General features: G+C 45.0%; 1 protein-coding gene across 2 annotated transcripts; it reads left to right on the top strand.

Annotated features, from left to right (window-relative positions):
* Positions 1 to 1,833: 1,833 nt before the first annotated feature.
* Positions 1,834 to 17,864, top strand: LOC140065303 (phospholipase A2 inhibitor and Ly6/PLAUR domain-containing protein-like). 2 transcript variants are annotated; one of them, XM_072112899.1, is made up of 6 exons: positions 1,834 to 1,937; positions 10,815 to 10,931; positions 11,695 to 11,850; positions 13,448 to 13,591; positions 13,740 to 13,864; positions 17,734 to 17,864. In XM_072112899.1, the coding sequence occupies exons 1-6, from the start codon at positions 1,886 to 1,888 to the stop codon at positions 17,773 to 17,775; spliced, it is 636 nt and encodes a 211-aa protein (XP_071969000.1). In that variant the 5' UTR covers positions 1,834 to 1,885; the 3' UTR covers positions 17,776 to 17,864. The 2 variants fall into 2 exon arrangements, with proteins under 2 accessions (XP_071969000.1, XP_071968999.1); XM_072112898.1 differs by lacking the exon at positions 17,734 to 17,864 and having other exon boundaries at positions 13,740 to 15,632.
* Positions 17,865 to 19,232: the final 1,368 nt, after the last annotated feature.

Raw genomic sequence — 19,232 nt, 5'->3', positions numbered from 1 at the left:
TACTGTGGGAAAAGCACTGTAACCATTGGCTACTGTGGGACAGACACTGTGACTGTTCGCTACTGTGGGGCAGATGCTATGACTGTTGGCTACTGTGAGGAAGGCAGTGTAACCAATGGCTACTGTGGGGCAGACGCTGTGACTGTTGGCTACTGTGGGGCAGACGCTATGACTGTTGGCTACTCTGGGGCAGACTCTATGACTGTTGGCTACTGTGTGGAAGGCACTGTAACCATTGGGTACTGTGGGACAGACGCTGTGACCATTGGCTACTGTGGGGCAGACGCTGTGACTGTTGGCTACTGTGGGGCAGACGCTATGACTGTTGGCTACTGTGGGGCAGACGCTGTGACTGTTGGCTACTGTGGGGCAGATGCTATGACTGTTGGCTACTGTGGGGCAGCCCCTGTGACTGTTAATTAATATATGGGCACGTAATCACCGTTGTAGTGTCTCAGGTTAGTAAACAATATGTTCTCCAAGGGCTAATTGTAATAGCAATACTGTATAAATGTAACTACTAAAGAGTTCACATAACTTCAAAGGAGTAGAAACAATTATACAAAAATAAATCACATTGGCCCTTTGAGGGAAACCACAAGGCTGCTGTGAAAATAAGTTTTACCCCCCGTCTCTGAGCTGTAAAGATAGCCCCCCTCCCGGTAGTTCTCTCCTCTTCTTTGTTCTGATCTATAAAGACTATTCTCATGTCTCTGTACTCTGCGGGCAGTTCTCACCTCTTCGTGTCCCTGTGCCCTCAAATCTTAGAAATCTTTCAAACAGCGCTATGAGGGTGTGCTATAACCATAGTCTTTGAAACTAGCAGAGGCTTTGTTGAGGCACCCAGTAGCCCCTGTACAAATTAGCATATTATAAAGGACTGATTTTGGGGACCAAGGAGGCCATAACCAGCTACATAAAACACGAGTTCAGGATGACACCTCAGTAAGTAGATTTCAGATGGTAAACCTTTATAAAACTTGAATCTCTGTGATGGTACTGACCCAATGAATAAAGGGGAGGAGCCTGAAAGATTTAAAATCAAAGCTCCCTAGAAAATGGTGCAATTTCCTTCTTAAATTGTCAATTGTACTTTGGAATTTTTTGGGTACTTACAGGGATGAATTTAAACTCTCAGCTGCCTAAGGAGAGCCATAGAACATAAACCCCTCTGCCCCTCCCAGTAGTAGTATATAAGATTATATTTTTTAGTAAGTTGGTTCTCCATGTAGTGTCTCACCCCCATGCCGGCATCAGGTGTCAAGAGACACTATTTTTCATGTCAAGTCCTGCTTTAAAGCAGACGATTGCGGTCTAATGCTGCCTCCATCTTGCTGCAGGTGTTGCTGCCTGAGGCAAGAAGCTCAACTCGCCTCATGGATGCTGCTCCCCTGGGCAAATAGTATGGAATATTAAATTAAAACTAGGAAGTACAATGTACTCCAGAGATAATAGTCCTCAAACAACTCTGTAAACGGGAAAATAAAATGTTATTTCAGTTGGAATCAACAGAATTAAAATAAAGCAAAAGACATTGGGATAATTTCCTGATAATTTTGTAGGACGATTTGTATTTTTGTAGATTGATAAGTCATGGTATAGTAATTTATAGCTCATACAGTATGTACCACTCCGCCCCCAGGAGGGGGACACAATTCTATGTGTATAAGTGACCTCATGGCATTTCCACACCAAGACTCCAATATTTACTTTGAGATATGACCGGATCACACGTCGCCTTCTATATTTAAAGTCTCTTTTCACATTTCAACCTTTACACTCGGCTGCTCCTACCTCTCAGATTAGGACATTTTTGCCGGAAATTCTCTGCCATAGACTCCGTAGAGCGAGCACCAGCAGCATCTCCTCCGAGACCTCTCCAGCCATGAAGCGTTTTCTGGGCGTCGTCTTCCTTCTGTCCGCAGTGATATCCACCGGTAAGAATAGAAACTTCTATATCATCATCATCCATCTATATGTTATTATAGTCAATGGCGAATATATGTAACTCTACGGACATCCCCGGGTCATGTTCTTAAGTCCTCGATACAATTATATCTTGAATGTCTCAGTCCCAGCATCACCTGCTTGTTCAGTGGCTGCCAGTGGAGTAACTTGAGGCTTATGGGTATTAATCCAAATCTATACCAGACACCCCCCTCCCCCCATCCAAAATGCAGTGTTTTTATTTTTAGGGAGATAATTCCTATTGGCTCCCTAAAGCTACAGCTCAGGTGAAATTGCACCCTGTGCTCCAGCATCTCCTACTTGTTCAGTGTCTGAATAAAACAGGAGCCATAACATGAAGCTACTGGGTCAATTCCAAAAACCTTTCAAGAAAACCCAACAGTAATGTATTGCTTACAGAACTGTTCTTTTTTTTAGTGGAAAGAGACTTTTTTTTGTCCCAGAGACAATTGGATTTTCTAAATTTTGCGGTGTCATGGGAACAAGATTTATCAATATATCTTCATTACAGACACCTTACAGCTGATTATTGCAGCCCGGGACTAAAGTAACATCCAGAGAGGTCACCAGAGGTCACAGGGGCAGAGAGGTCCGTCTTTAACTAGGGGTCGTCTGTACCTAGGGGTTGTCTGTAAGTCAGGTGTCCTTAAGTAGGGGGCCGCCTGTATATTATAGGTTGTGTCATGTATGTTGGCAGCAGCGTAAATCATGGTCCGTCCACTTTTTGAAGGGAAGACGGGATCCGGCAATTATGAAGGTTGGGGCCGCGGAGCTGAACATAACGAATATAACTATATTATAATGTATTGGATTTATTTCTACTTCTTAAGACAAAGCAACAACCAAATCTATGATGGGATAATGTGAAGTGTGAAAGAGATGGGGAAAAAGTTCAATTTTAAACACCTTTTGCTCTGAAGGAAGATAAACTGTTGCCAGAGTTTTCTTCTAGATCTAAATCTTATCTACGTCATTAACATTTCATCCACATTTGTTGTGACCATCTCTTAACTCCAAAACTGCATCAGGGAACACTTATTGGACAGTTCTTGAAGGATAGAGGTTGTTCCAGACATCCCAGAGAACTAGCACAGATCGGCTATGGATGGAGGATTTCGGCAGGAGGGTGGTTCCACACATCTAAGCACAGCTCTGAGGCACGTGTAGGAAGTCAGCGTGGAAGTTGTTCTATGCTTCTTACAGAACTTGTTCTAATCCTTCCGTCTGTTAATGAAATACTAGTTAGACTGGATAATAAGATCAGGGCTCTGTAGAATATGTTCTAATTTCTATGACTCCTTGTTCTACCTTATTATATTGAAAAGTCTTAAAGGGATCATCATAACTCTTCCTATATGGATATAAACCCAATGTTGTGCGGGAAGGGATATTCCAGCACTATGTCTGAGCTGTGGTACCACACACTACCTGGAAACAGGTCACTGGTCCCAAGTGACAGCTCTGGGTGCAACTGAGGGCACTGCTAGGCTGACACCGGTCCAGTGACCCCCCAGCACTTCAAGCCCTGCTGGCAATCTATGGAACTACAGGAGCCTGACACAGCCCTGTGCCCAGGAATTGTAGCAGTGTGAGAACACTATGGGGGTCATTTACTAAGGGCCCGATTCGCGTTTTCCCGACGGGTTACCCGAATATTTCCGATTTGCGCCGATTGTACCTGAATTGCCCCGGGATTGTGGCGCACGCGATCGGATTGTGGCGCATCGGCGCCGGCAAGCGCGCGACAGAAATCGGGGGCGTGGCCGAACGAAAACCCGACGTATTCGGAAAAACCGCCGCATTTAAAAACCGAAAAAGTGTCGCTTGGGGAGCGCTTACCTTCACCTGGTCCGAGGTGGTGCATTCCGGCGCGATGAGATGACTTTCAGCGCAGCAGCGCCACCTGGTGCACGGCGGAGGAACTACCTTCTTAAATCCCGGCCGGACCCGAATCCAGAGCAGAGAACGCGCCGCTGGATCGCGAATGGGCCGGGTAAGTAAATTTGCCCCTATGTATGGCTACCACTGCCCCAGACCCCAGGGAGAATTTCAGGAAAACCCATTTAACCCTTATTTGATGTCTGTAAAATGTCCAAATTTTTACTGCCCATAAAACTTGGAATCAAATTAAATTTGATTCCCTAAACGCCATTAATAAAATAAAGGTGATTCTGCAAAAAATCCCCCCCTCACACAGTCCCATACTGATATTTCATTTTAAAATCTAAAAAAACCCCTGAAACTAAAATCCGAAACGCAAAGAATAGTGGGAATGTGTAGTGTGGTCGTGTTTCCTATGGGATTGGTTTTTCCTGTGTGAGTCTATGTTCATTTGGATTTTTTTTCCTGCAATGGTGCCGGTAGATGTGCAAATCATCCAACAGAAAACAAGTCCTCATTCAGCTCCGGAAATGGAAAAATAAACAATGTTATTGCTTTTGGAAGCTGGAGAGTCAAAAATTGGAGTTTTTTTTTATCACATGTATAACTTTTTATAATGGTAGCCAGGGCATACATTAAGGGGGTGCAGGGGGTGTGGCCTCACCTGGGTCTACATTGTATCTTTTCACCATATAAGGAGTCTAGCACCAAACATTATAGTTGGGTCCAAGGGTAGAGAAGTTTATAAAAGATCCTCACACCTGCGACCATATACATTACTCAACAGGGAGTGGAACAACCCTCCATCCTCCCCACCTAGAAACCCAGGACCTCACCCTGCTGTTCCTGGGCCTCAGATACACATGACCTGCAGCTCGATATTTCTGAGTTATTGGAACATAAAGGTGAAAAATACAAGATAATAATCTAGTGAAAATAACCCAAAGGCTTAAAAGAAATGTACATTTTGTGTATTTTACTCATTGTCGCCGCCTTTATGATAACAGCCGCACACCTCTGACTATAGCTGAGCAAATACAAGGTGTGAAGATTAAGTGCGACTTCTGAGGACATTGTTACCCTACACGGAGCTCAATAAACTCCATTGTGGAAGAACCCAACATCCAGCAAACACTAAGAAATCCTATCACCGCAGGTTACAATGTGGACATTATTGGTTTGTTCAGTATAAAAACACATTGGGGGTCATTTATTAAGGGCCCGATTCGCGTTTTCCCGACGTGTTACCCGAATATTTCCGTTTTGCGCCGCTTGTACTTAAATTGCCCCGGGATTTTGGCGCACGCGATCGGATTGTGGCGCATCGGCGCTGGCATGCGCGCGACGGAAATCGGGGGGCGTGGCCGAACGAAAACCCGACGTATTCGGAAAAACCGCCGCATTTAAAAACCGAAAATGTGTCGCATAAGGACCGCTTACCTTCACCTGGTCCAGCTCGGTGCATTCCGGCGCGATGAGTTTACTTTCAGCGCAGCAGCGCCACCTGGTGGACGGCGGAAGAACTACCTTATTAAATCCCGGCCGGACCCGAATCCAGAGCGGAGAAGCCGCCGCTGGAACGCGAATGGACCGGGTAAGTAAATTTGCCCCATTGGGGCAGATTTACTTACCCGGTCCGTTCGCGATCCAGCGGCGCGTTCTCTGCACTGGATTCGGGTCCGGCCGGGATTCATCAAAGCAGTTCCTCCGCCGTCCACCAGGTGGCGCTGCTGCACTGAAGTCCGCTGGAATGCCTCGAAATACACCGGCCTATCCAGGATGAAGGTGAGTGAAATTTTCGCGACACAATTTTTTTTTAAATGCGGCGGTTTGTCCGAATACGTCGGGTTTTCGTTCGGCCACGCCCCCCGATTTCCGTCGCGTGCATACCGGCGCCGATGCGCCAAATTCCGATCGCGTGCGCCAAAAACCCGTGGCAATTCAGGTACAATCGGCGCAAATCGGAAATATTCGGGTAACACGTCGGGAAAACGCGAATCGGGCCCTTAGTAAATGACCCCCATTGTGTAAGTCACAAACCAACAAGTTATCCCTGTATAAGGTCTCCTGTCCGGTCCCTGTATAAGGTCTCCTGTCCAGTCCCTGTATAAGGTCTCCTGTCCAGTCCCTGTATAAGGTCTCCTGTCCGGTCCCTGTATAAGGTCTCCTGTCCAGTCCCTGTATAAGGTCTCCTGTCCAGTCCCTGTATAAGGTCTCCTGTCCAGTCCCTGTATAAGGTCTCCTGTCCAGTCCCTGTATAAGGTCTCCTGTCCAGTCCCTGTATAAGGTCTCCTGTCCAGTCCCTGTATAAGGTCTCCTGTCCAGTCCCTGTATAAGGTCTCCTATCCAGTCCCTGTATAAGGTCTCCTGTCCAGTCCCTGTATAAGGTCTCCTGTCCAGGGAAGTCTCCATCTGTAACTTCTGATAACTTTGTAGATTGTATTACAATGGTTGGCAGTAGTGTAAGGAGCGATAATGATGCTATTTGTTATTTTTGTGCATTTTCTGTTGTTTATTTTAATTAGTGTTTTTTTTTTCAAAACCTAATTAGCTAATATTGTACATTTGTGCAATACAATGTCGAGTAGAATGTTGCCTCCATGTTACACCACCTACCTCCACAGAGTCCCATCAGAACCACAATGAGCAACACCCCTCTCCCTTGGGAGCCCCTCCATATTACAGAATCACACTGAGCAATACTCCTCTCCCTACAGAGCCCCTCCATATTACAGAGCCACACTGAGCAACGCTCCTCTCCCTACAGAGCCCCTCCATATTACAGAATCACACTGAGCAACGCTCCTCTCCCTACAGAGCCCCTCCATATTACAGAATCACACTGAGCAACGCTCCTCTCCCTACAGAGCCCCTCCATATTACAGAATCACACTGAGCAACGCTCCTCTCCCTACAGAGCCCCTCCATATTACAGAACCATACTGAGCAACGCTCCTCTCCCTACAGAGCCCCTCCATATTACAGAATCACACTGAGCAATACTCCTCTCCCTACAGAGCCCCTCCATATTACAGAATCACACTGAGCAACGCTCCTCTCCCTACAGAGCCCCTCCATATTACAGAATCACACTGAGCAACGCTCCTCTCCCTACAGAGCCCCTCCATATTACAGAACCACACTGAGCAACGCTCCTCTCCCTACAGAGCCCCTCCATATTACAGAATCACACTGAGCAATACTCCTCTCCCTACAGAGCCCCTCCATATTACAGAATCACACTGAGCAATACTCCTCTCCCTACAGAGCCCCTCCATATTACAGAATCACACTGAGCAATACTCCTCTCCCTACAGAGCCCCTCCATATTACAGAACCACACTGAGCAACGCTCCTATCCCTACAGAGCCCCTCCATATTACAGAACCACACTGAGCAACGCTCCTATCCCTACACAGCCCCTCCATATTACAGAACCACACTGAGCAACGCTCCTCTCCCTACAGAGCCCCTCCAAATTACAGAGCCACACTGAGCAACCCTACTATCCCTACAGAGCCCCTCCATATAACAGAACCACACTGAGCAACGCTCCTCTCCCTACAGAGCCCCTCCATATAACAGAACCACACTGAGCAATGCTCCTATCCCTACAGAGCCCCTCCATGTTACAGAACCACACTGAGCAACGCTCCTCTCCCTACAGAGCCCCTCCATATTACAGAACCACACTGAACAACGCTCCTCTCCCTACAGAGCCCCTCCATATTACAGAACCACACTGAGCAACGCTCCTCTCCCTACAGAGCTCCTCCATATTACAGAACCACACTGAGCAACGCTCCTCTACCTACAGAGCTCCTCCATATTACAGAACCGCACTGAGCAACGCTCCTCTCCCTACAGAGCCCCTCCATATTACAGAACCACACTGAGCAATACTCCTCTCCCTACAGAGCTCCTCCATGTTACAGAACCACACTGAGCAACGCTCCTATCTCTACAGAGCCCCTCCATATTACAGAACCACACTGAGCAACGCTCCTATCTCTACAGAGCCCCTCCATATTACAGAACCGCACTGAGCAACGCTCCTATCTCTACAGAGCCCCTCCATATTACAGAACCACACTGAGCAACCCTCCTATCTCTACAGAGCCCCTCCATATTACAGAACCGCACTGAACAACGCTCCTATCCCTACAGAGCCCCTCCATATTACAGAACCACACTGAGCAACGCTCCCTCTCCCTACAGAGCCCCTCCAAATTACAGAGCCACACTGAGCAACCCTACTATCCCTACAGAGCCCCTCCATATTACAGAACCACACTGAGCAACGCTCCTCTCCCTACAGAGCCCCTCCATATTACAGAACCACACTGAGCAATGCTCCTATCCCTACAGAGCCCCTCCATGTTTCAGAACCACACTGAGCAACGCTCCTCTCCCTACAGAGCCCCTCCATATTACAGAACCACACTGAGCAACGCTCCTCTCCCTACAGAGCCCCTCCATGTTACAGAACCACACTGAGCAACGCTCCTCTCCCTACAGAGCCCCTCCATATTACAGAACCACACTGAGCAACGCTCCTCTCCCTACAGAGCCCCTCCATGTTACAGAACCACACTGAGCAACGCTCCTCTCCCTACAGAGCCCCTCCATATTACAGAACCACATAGAGCAACGCTCCTCTCCCTACAGAGCCCCTCCATGTTACAGAACCACACTGAGCAACGCTCCTCTCCCTACAGAGCTCCTCCATATTACAGAACCACACTGAGCAACGCTCCTCTCCCTACAGAGCCCCTCCATATTACAGAACCGCACTGAACAACGCTCCTCTCCCTACAGAGCCCCTCCATATTACAGAACCACACTGAGCAACGCTCCTCTCCCTACAGAGCCCCTCCATATTACAGAACCACACTGAGCAACGCTCCTCTCCCTACAGAGCCCCTCCATATTACAGAACCACACTGAGCAACGCTCCTCTCCCTACAGAGCCCCTCCAAATTACAGAGCCACACTGAGCAACCCTACTATCCCTACAGAGCCCCTCCATATTACAGAACCACACTGAGCAACGCTCCTCTCCCTACAGAGCCCCTCCATATTACAGAACCACACTGAGCAACGCTCCTCTCCCTACAGAGCCGCTCCATATTACAGAACCACACTGAGCAATGCTCCTATCCCTACAGAGCCCCTCCATATTACAGAACCACACTGAGCAACGCTCCTCTCCCTACAGAGCCCCTCCATATTACAGAACCACACTGAGCAACGCTCCTCTCCCTACAGAGCCCCTCCATATTACAGAGCCAAACTGAGCAACCCTACTATCTCTACAGAGCCCCTCCATATTACAGAATCACACTGAGCAACGCTCCTCTCCCTACAGAGCCCCTCCATATTACAGAACCACACTGAGCAACGCTCCTCTCCCTACAGAGCCCCTCCATATTACAGAACCGCACTGAACAACGCTCCTCTCCCTACAGAGCCCCTCCATATTACAGAACCACACTGAGCAACGCTCCTCTCCCTACAGAGCCCCTCCATATTACAGAACCACACTGAGCAATGCTCCTATCCCTACAGAGCTCCTCCATATTACAGAACCACACTGAGCAACGCTCCAATCTCTACAGAGCCCCTCCATATTAAAGAATCACACTGAGCAACGCTCTAATCTCTACAGAGCCCCTCCATACTACAGAGCCACACTGAGCAACGCTCCTCTCCCTACAGAGCCCCTCCATATTACAGAACCACACTGAGCAATGCTCCTCTCCCTACAGAGCCCCTCCATACTACAGAGCCACACTGAGCAATACTCCTCTCCCTACAGAGCCCCTCCATATTACAGAATCACACTGAGCAATACTCCTCTCCCTACAGAGCCCCTCCATATTACAGAACCACACTGAGCAACGCTCCTATCCCTACAGAGCCCCTCCATATTACAGAACCACACTGAGCAATACTCCTCTCCCTACAGAGCCCCTCCATATTACAGAACCACACTGAGCAACGCTCCAATCTCTACAGAGCCCCTCCATATTAAAGAATCACACTGAGCAACGCTCTAATCTCTACAGAGCCCCTCCATACTACAGAGCCACACTGAGCAACGCTCCTCTCCCTACAGAGCCCCTCCATATTACAGAACCACACTGAGCAATGCTCCTCTCCCTACAGAGCCCCTCCATACTACAGAGCCACACTGAGCAACGCTCCTCTCCCTACAGAGCCCCTCCATATTACAGAACCGCACTGAGAAATGCTCCTATCCTCACAGAGCCCCTCCATAAAGATTTTGGAGATTGATCATTTATAATTGTAAAATCGCAGCCAGAGCCTTAGTGTGACAGGGACGTAATGTGCTCAGCTAATAGCCGTAACGTGGGATATAATGTGATTAATCCTTCTGCACTATGTACACAACATGATGAACAGAGGAGGATTACACTATGGAAGAAAAGACAATAATTGTCATACAAACCCTGGAAGCAGATGCAGTCCTAATATATATATTATAAAGCTGCGTGTATTAGTGTGTCTGTGTGTATGACCGCTAAAGGGATCTGCACCGTTACGTTTACAATCACCAAATTTTGCACAGCGGCTCTTTGTCACAGACTATAGTTTGAGCCCAAATTTTGACCCCACTCTTTCCAAAATCTACTTATTACCCACCATAAACAGGACCCATTTTCTGCTGCTGCTGCTGCTGCTGCTGTGGCCGTTAGTAGCTAAGTCTTGATTGGTTGCTGTTCTGCCACAGGTCATTAATATGAGCTCTGAGCTGTGATTGGTTACTATAGGAAATGAGTCACAGCAGCAGTCACAGAGTTGACCATCAGGGCCGCCTGTGCAATGTTCTGTCGTGTACAGTGATAAGATTTCGGGTCTGTGCAGGGATTTCTCCTGAGGTTGTAGCTTTTACGCTCTAGGATCTTGCGGATCGTGATGTTGTGTGTTGTTCCCGTTTGCAGGTCGCTCTCTCACCTGTATCAGCTGCACCAGCACAACCCAAACCCCCTGCAGCGGCTCCGCGGTCACATGTACATCCACCGAGGACGTCTGTACCTCCATCTACACCGAGACCAAACGTATGAGTCCTGGATCTGCTCCTATGTCTGAGATGCCCCCTGGCGGACTACTACTCCCAGGGGAACTGTTACTCTTTCTATGTGCACCTCTCTTCTCTCTTCTCCCTTTCTTTTACTCCTCCAGTTTTCTCTTTCTCTGTCATCTCTTCTCTCATCCTTCTTTTAGGATGTATTCACATATCGCATCTCATGGCCGCCGCATGCGTCCGGGTCTGGGGAAAATCGGAAGTCATGTGGGATAATTCTTGGCCATGAGAGATGAGTGGGTGATTAGCGCTGGTCATGTGACTCACACCCTCTGCTCCTCTGCTCCAGCCTCCACTCTTATTCCTTCTTTCTTTCTTTCTTTCTTTCTTTCTTTCTTTCTTTCTTTCTTTCTTTCTTTCTTTCTTTCTTTCTCTCTTTCTTTCTTTCTTTCTTTCTTTCTTTCTTTCTCTCTTTCTTTCTTTCTCTCTTTCTTTCTTTCTTTCTCTTTCTTCTCTTTCCTTACATCTCATTTTATTCCCTTTCTTATCTTTTTTCCTTCCCTTTTCATTTCCTCTTTTCTAATCGTTCCATTATTAATTGAACGTTCTTCCTCATTCCTTATTCCCTCATCCTTTTCTCTCTTGTTTCTTTTCTTTTCCTTCCTCCCACTCTCTCTCACTTTCTCTCTCTCACTCCTCCGTCTTGTGCGTCTTCCATCTTTAGCTGAATCTTTTAGTAATAGGTTATAGGGAAGTGATTTGGGCCGTAACGTTACATTTCTCTTTTCCTTTTTCAGTCACAACCTATGGAATAACGACTTACGCCATAGTGAGAGGCTGCGGCCAATCATCCGAGTGCAACAACCCAAAGAAACTGAGTAACCAGTTCATGACGGTCGATATTAACACCGGGTGCTGCCAGGCTAATAACTGCACCCCCGCGGCACCTATAGGTATGGGTTGGGATTTCTCTTCTTTTATAGCTTTGTCTCCTATAATATTACTATTTCAGTTTATTAGTCTAAAAAGGATAAATTCATCAAACATCACATTAAAAATGAAAATAAAAATAGAACGTATGACAATAGGACATTGGTACAGCGTTAGATCAATAGATACAGAGGGGAAAAAAGGATTAAGCGACCAATTGTACAAGCTCTCCCCCTTATAAAGATGAGAGGACGGTAAGTGACGTCATAGGTAGAACATGAACTATGAGAAATAAATGAGAAAACAAAGCCACAAAGTCAGGTCAAGTTCTGCCCCTGTTTACACAACCGCAGGTTCTCTAATTGTTAATAAAATCCACTGAGTGAGCTCAAAGAAATGACACCAAGACAAAGTATGGTATAATATCTCAGTCTCTGTGGAGCACTGATGCCATACAAGGCAGATGTGAGATGCTTTATTTGCATCACAAAGGATTATACAGAAACTTTGAGTGGAGCAGGACCTGGGCTTGGTTAGTTAGGGATAAATAATATCCATAGTTCATTAGTAAATTATCACATGGGCATCGCAGAAACAAAAGACGTCTCTTTCCCTGTAATAAGTAGCATCATAAATCAGCCCAGGGAGCCTCACATTCTTCTCTGTGTGTTATCACACTCTTATTAACCTTCATCCACAGTTGAGCGTCCTCTTAGTTTTTCAGTATTGATCTAGCATATAAAAATAAAAGCATATAATTACACTTCACATTCACATTGTCTGATTTTTAAAGAATGTATTTGCATATTATGGTGGAAAACAATTATTTGGTCAATAACAAAAGTTCATCTCGATACTGTTATATCCTGTGTTGGCTATGTCACTTGTTTTAACCAGGGCACTTCTCTAGAGCAGTGATGTTTTGGGGCTGTCACTGGGAAACACAGACTTTCATCTCCCTCCAAAGGTTTTCCATAGGGTGAAATGTGGGGAATGGCAAGGCCTCCCAGGACCTTGAAATGCTTCTTGTGAAACTGCTCCTTTGTTGTCCTGGCGGTGCTTAGGATCACACTGAAAGACAAAGTTTGTCTTCAATGTTCTTGCTGGTGGAAGGTTTGTTCTCAAAATCTCATGATAAACGGCCCTATTCATTCTCTCATGTACATGGATCAAACGGGCCGGATATTTAGTAGGTTAGGCAGGGGACACAGCTGGCACTGCAGGACCAGGAGTATCAACTTCATTATCTGACTAGTCAGCAACCAAAAACCGGGACCAACACAGATCAGTTGTTTTCAGCAGCTAATGAGCAGATCATGGAGCAGGTAGCAGACAGCGCTCTTCTCTGTGTAGTGACCGAACTGTGTAACTGCAGTGAACCTTCCATTCATATGTATGGGGTCTGATCTGCTGTAACCTTGACTGTCCACTAGGTCGAGAGTGGCGCTGTCTGCTTCCTGTTCCTCCGCTGATCATCCTCTGTGCACTGGCAATCTATGGCGGTGCCGAGTGTGGGGCCTTGACCCTCTGTTACTGAGGGATATGTAATCAATAGGATTAACACTGTAAATCAAGACATAATCTGGTTGACTAATCCCCTTATTCATAATCTGATTTTAGTATCATCTGGAAACACAACTGCAAATGGACTGGTCTGTCCTTCTTGTTTCACACTCACATCTTCAACGTGTGTGCCGGATACTACAATTAATTGCACTGGAAGCGAAAACCGATGCACTACATACTCCATAAGTACTACAGCGAGTAAGTTTTCACATATAGAACAGCACGACCAGTGGCCACGTGTGGTATTACAAGGGAAACTTCACATTATACTCAATAGTAATAGCAAGGTCCAGAGATTCCAGTCCAAATACGTTAACTTTTTTGTTTCCTTATTTTTTTTTTTCAGGCCCTCCAGCCCCCATCATGGCCATGGCAGGATGTGCCACCGATAACATGTGCTCCAACTACACCGGCACTGCCACCAGCATCTCCGGGACGATGGCGATAAGCATTGGATGCAGCAATGCCACAGTCAGTCCTAGTGCCACAAGTAGCAGTACTGCCAGTCCCTCTAGTAGCCGGGCGCCCGTCAGCATCAGTGATTCAGTACCCACTACCAATGGCATCCCATCCACCAGTAATGCCAAGACCCAGAGCTACCAATACACCACTGCTATCGCCAATTCCTACCCCAGCAGCAATAGCTCAGCCGTGTATTATAGCACCCGCGTTACTTTCACACCCACCGCATATCACAGCAGCACACGTGGCGGTGTCACCAGCACTTGTGTGTGTAGTGGCTGCGCCCGCCGCCATACTGGTTTCGCTCTTATTGTCGCCATTATATTCTCTCTGGTCAGATGTTTTCTATAAATTAAGTGAAAAGTTTGCATATTATTATTTTCTATGTTACTCTTTTTTTATATTTCGGTAAATGCTATCATGCTTGAAATGTTCTGATTACGGGTAATTTACATAAGCCGATGATTAGGGATAGAAATTTTTTGGAAGATCCCTTCCTGGTCTTGGTGGCACCTCCAAAGAGTGACCCTACATGTTGCGTTTCTGCAGTATATTGCCCTGTTAACGCAGGATGACCTTTTGCAGAAATGTTTTTGGATGCCACCTGTGCCGTAACTTGAGCGGTGCATGGGACTCCAGGCCTAGGAGGCTTGGACAGGCTTTAACATTTTGCACCTTCAAGATACCTTTCTGGATTCCACATAAAATATGTGATCACCCAGGAAACAAGTGAGGGATTGTCCCATCATGCATGTTGTTTTACTTGGAATAGTTATAGGAACAAATTTTTGGAGAAGTCAGTTCCCCTAATCATCGGTTTATTCATACTAACCTTTAGGCCCATTTCACTAATACCTATTACCGGTGCATTTTTGTACCCCAGGGTTAGAGGGACTCATTATAGTACTAGAGGATCAGCCAATAGGGAACCGAATAATGTCATCCAGTAATGGACTACCAATATCCAGAAGACAACCCGATAGGATGATCTGAGAGTCTATTGATGGAAGGTCCCAACAATCTGCTGGACCCAAGACAGTCCATCCTGATCCACTCTGACCCATTCTGTCTCTGATTTCTGGAAATGCATAAAGGGGATGTAAAAATGCACCGTATTACGTTATTGTGAAATTGGCCTCTAGGTGCTTTTTGGTAACTCAGCTAAGAACATCACAACATAAGGGTCATAAATAGTGATGAGCGGACCCGCTAAAATTGGTGTTCAAATTTACCAAAGTTTGGCGTTAGGTCTGGGGTAACAGAACCCGGAAATTTGTTTTGGTTTGGGTCCGCTCAACACTAGTCATATAGGCACGAGCAACAAACCTTCATCCATACAGGGATGTCATTGAATTATGGAGCCATCATGTAAGAACAAGAAGGGTACTGGGCATTTGGAACCTAAATTATACACATGAAAGGTTTAATTTTTACAAAATTCTGTTCACACATGATCCAGTGACCCACACGCTGATTAGTATTAGCTCAGTAGCCATAAACCACCTGACAGACCCTCTCTTTATGTAGAGATCTTGAATCATGAAAGTTGTCTGTATTTTTTTTTAAATAAAGTTCATTGAACCAAATATGAAGCATCAACAGGGCTGCTTTCAATAACTTTATTTATAGTATAAAATCACAGACAACCCATTTATTCAAGAATGTCACATGAGAAATATTGAATGTATATGGTTTATGTATTTCTACAGTACAATATGTTATTTGTATGACGTTTACATGTGTGATTTATGTAAAATATGATGGCTTCATAGTCGGATTTTGACTAATTTATATGTTAATAAAGATTTAAGATCTTGGAGATCATTATAAGGTTTTCAGATTTTTTTTTCATATTTACTAACCTACTGGCATGAATTATGGAATTTTTCTTCTTCGAATCAGTAACTAAATATGCAAATTATTCTACGGCTTCGTTTATACTTATCTATACACACACAAATTTTGCAACATTATTCTTAGAATTTAGAGCTAATCTTAATTTTATTACATTCCAAAAAATATTCTGACTTGCAATACCCTCAGTGACCACACGGAGTGCTGTAGAATATCCTATCAGACCAGACAATGCTTTAGAGCTCCCTCTAGTGTTAGAGATCTTTACTGTAGAGATTAATCTTTAAAACACATGACATTTAGCGGGTTATTTAGTGCAACTATAACTAATAGAAATAATTGAGACGTCCCTCCTGTCTTTACTCAGTAGATGTTAGACTTTAACCACAATGTAACAATAAATTAATATCATGTAACACACAGACCCAAGGCCTGAGGGGATGATTAGTTTACACCAGAAATACAACATTCGAGTGGAGAAACAGGTTTTTCAGGTCCATAGGAAAACTTTATAGCAGTGGCAGAGCTGTCACCCAACTATTTGTGGCCCTGACTACTGGCTGTGATTTATGGATCTACTTTGGGGACAATAATAACTCAGTAAAGTTATTGTGTATCTAACATTTCATTGAATGCTAGAATATGTAAATAATATAATCATAGAATAAGTCAGTATCAGATAAGTGTCCATCACCTCCCACCCCTATAGATGACCTCTAGTCAACTAATACAGAAGAGAATGGAAAGGAAGTAGACAGCACCGTTGTACATTTAGTGGTCAGACCAGATTACTGCATCTCCTTTTGAATGAGAGAGAAACTGCAGTGACTTGGTTTAGCCACTACACATAGAGGGGCGCTGTCTGCTTCCTGGTCCATTCTCATGGTATCGTCTACTGAATACAAATGATCTGCGTGGGTGCTGTATACCGGACACCCAACAAGCAGATATTGAGGAACTGCCCTCAACTACATTTTATTAAATACTTTGTATTTCGGTTTAACTTCTCGCATGTTTTTGTGTATTCAGCACCCCTGCAGAACAATGGGGGCATTTACTTTGACTTGTCTGCCAGTTTCCTAGTGGATTAGACATGTAACAAGCTCCTTCTACGGTTTTGACGGATTTCGGCCCCGGTTTCCACTTCGGGATCGACGGGCATGTGGTGGGTGTCCCGCCGCCACCTGCAGGGACTAAAGCTGAAATATCATCCAGGTCAGAGCCGGTCTAAACTGGATCCGGCCAAGATCGCTTTCCGATTCACAAGAGGCCAGTACCATATTGTAGATCAGGGGTTCAGGGCGCTGAGGGGGGGTGGGGGTCATTAAACTGACATTAATAAACACCCATCTTATTAAATTCCCCCCTATGTGTCCACAGTAGCCTAATTCTACAATCCTTCTGGCTTAGATCTGTGCTTCATATTCAACCGGTAGGGTAATAGGGGCAAATATTGAGCAAAGATAGGGGGCAACAGTAGAGGGACGACATTATGTAGTTGTAGGGGATTTGTACAATTCTGCAAACACAAAATGGGCAAAACGCCCCCAACTGGATCTCCATGACCTGTTCCTAATATTAGATTCTAAAAATCTGTTTACTTTCATGTAATGAAGAAATAAAATCACTTCCAAACATGGACAAACCCTCTAAAGGAAGTCTGGCAGCATCCGGGTCACTTCACAAGGAACACGGGCACCTTGTAAGATTTATAGACACAACTTACCTGTGTCTTAGTGATCAACCTCAAAATTGCTATCTTTATGTAAATGAGCTCCCCCTGCACTGGGGGTGGGGTTATGTCTGCTGGAGCTTCCAATGATCTGTTTTCTACTACCCAGCTCCTCCCTTTACACCGTTACTGACGAGGGCTCCAGTAGACGTAACATAGACATCATCTACAGGGTACTGAGAACCTCATTTGCATATTTTTTTGACTCGTTGCTGGTATAAAGGAGCCATTTCTGGTTTTCTTTTTACTATCAGAATATTTTCTTATGTTCCCTTATGTTTGTTTCTTACAGAAACGGAAGGCAAAATGGAAAGTCCTTTGGGGAAGACACTGAGGATCTTCTCGTAGGATCGTCCTACAACACGTGTGATGTCATTGGGAGGCTGGGATCTACTTGGTTTTGGGTCTTATAATGAGAATTACTGCTATATAAAAATAAAAATGTCCCTCATCCTCTTGAGCTTTCATCATACTTCTAATAACACTTTATAGGATATTGAGGTGGTGACTTGTTGAAGGATCCATCCATCCAGGGGCATAACTACAGGGGTAGAGGCTGCTATGGGGTCTGCAGTGTCAGGGGGCGCCATCACCTGATATGCATATATATATATATATATAATGGGGCACATTTATCAAGTGTCTGAAAGTCAGAATATTTCTAGTTGCCTATGGCAACCAATCACAGCTCCCCTTTAAAATATTTATGAGGACTGGTAAAAATTAAAGCTGAGCTGTGATTGGTTGCAATGGGCAACTAGAAATATTCTGAATTTCAGACATTTGATAAATCTGCCCCAATGTGTATATGCTATATGTCTGTATATGGCCCTGTATGAATGTGTGTATCTGTGATGTGTATGAATGGTGTGTATATGTTGTATGTGTGTTTATATGGTGTATGTTTGTATTTGGCACTGTATGTGTATGTATGTGATGTGTATATACTGTATGTCTGTACATGGCCCTGTATGTGTGTGTATATCTGTGATGTATGTATGCTGTATGGTGTGTATATATTGTATGTGTGTATATTTGATGTGTATATGCTGTATGGTGAGTATGTACTATATGTGCTGTATGTCTGTATATGGCTCTGTATGTGTGTATATATGTGATGTGTATATGCTGTATGTATGTATGTATATATTCTGTATGTCTGTATATGGCACTATATGTGTATATGTTTGTGTTTCTGCTGTCCATGTCCATGAAGGCCTCCCTGAAGTTCCTGTGATTACCCTTTACAAATTGTAAACAGTTTTAACATTTTAAGATTTTTTTTCTATCATTCACACTGTTCTAAAAATCTCCTTCAAGGTCTTTGCATTTTCTGTCAATTATATCAGGAAAACTAGGTATGAGTGGACTTCAGGTTCAGTTTAGCCTGAAAAGCCGGTATCAGGACATCAAACCTGAATGCTCTCCGCCATCGGTAACACCCCTGAGAGGTGCTGGCACCAGTCGTGACTATTACCCCTTAAATGCTACATCCAAAGCAGCCGCAGCCGGATGCATTTGAAAAGTTGACACCCACGATCCCTACCAGCACCAAAAGTGGGGAAGGCCCTAACACCAAACCCAAACTTCTGGCTGAGGTCCGGTGACCCTGCAATGTTTGACACAGATCTAAACATTAGGTGTTCAGTCCCCTCAACAGTATTCAGCTTCTATCGGAGCCAAAAACATTTCCGGTGGTCCCTATTGTGAGTTAGTGGTGGTCTGTCTGGCTCTGCTGATGTCCATTACATGATGAATCTGCTCTATGGTTTCCATATATGGCGCCGGTAG

This window comes from Engystomops pustulosus, chromosome 6 (assembly GCF_040894005.1).
Source record: "Engystomops pustulosus chromosome 6, aEngPut4.maternal, whole genome shotgun sequence".
NCBI classification, from domain to species: domain Eukaryota; kingdom Metazoa; phylum Chordata; class Amphibia; order Anura; family Leptodactylidae; genus Engystomops; species Engystomops pustulosus.
Note: the sequence above shows the minus strand (reverse complement) of the source record. Positions and strands in the feature narration are given on the sequence as shown.

Excerpts from the sequence above, each read along its gene's own strand:
- LOC140065303 (XM_072112898.1), top strand. The coding sequence starts at position 1,886 with ATGAAGCGTTTTCTGGGCGTCGTCTTCCTTCTGTCCGCAGTGATATCC. Across the intron at positions 11,851-13,447 it reads CACCCCCGCGGCACCTATAG|TATCATCTGGAAACACAACT; the intron begins GTATGGGTTGGG and ends ATCTGATTTTAG. Across the intron at positions 13,592-13,739 it reads CTCCATAAGTACTACAGCGA|GCCCTCCAGCCCCCATCATG; the intron begins GTAAGTTTTCAC and ends TTTTTTTTTCAG.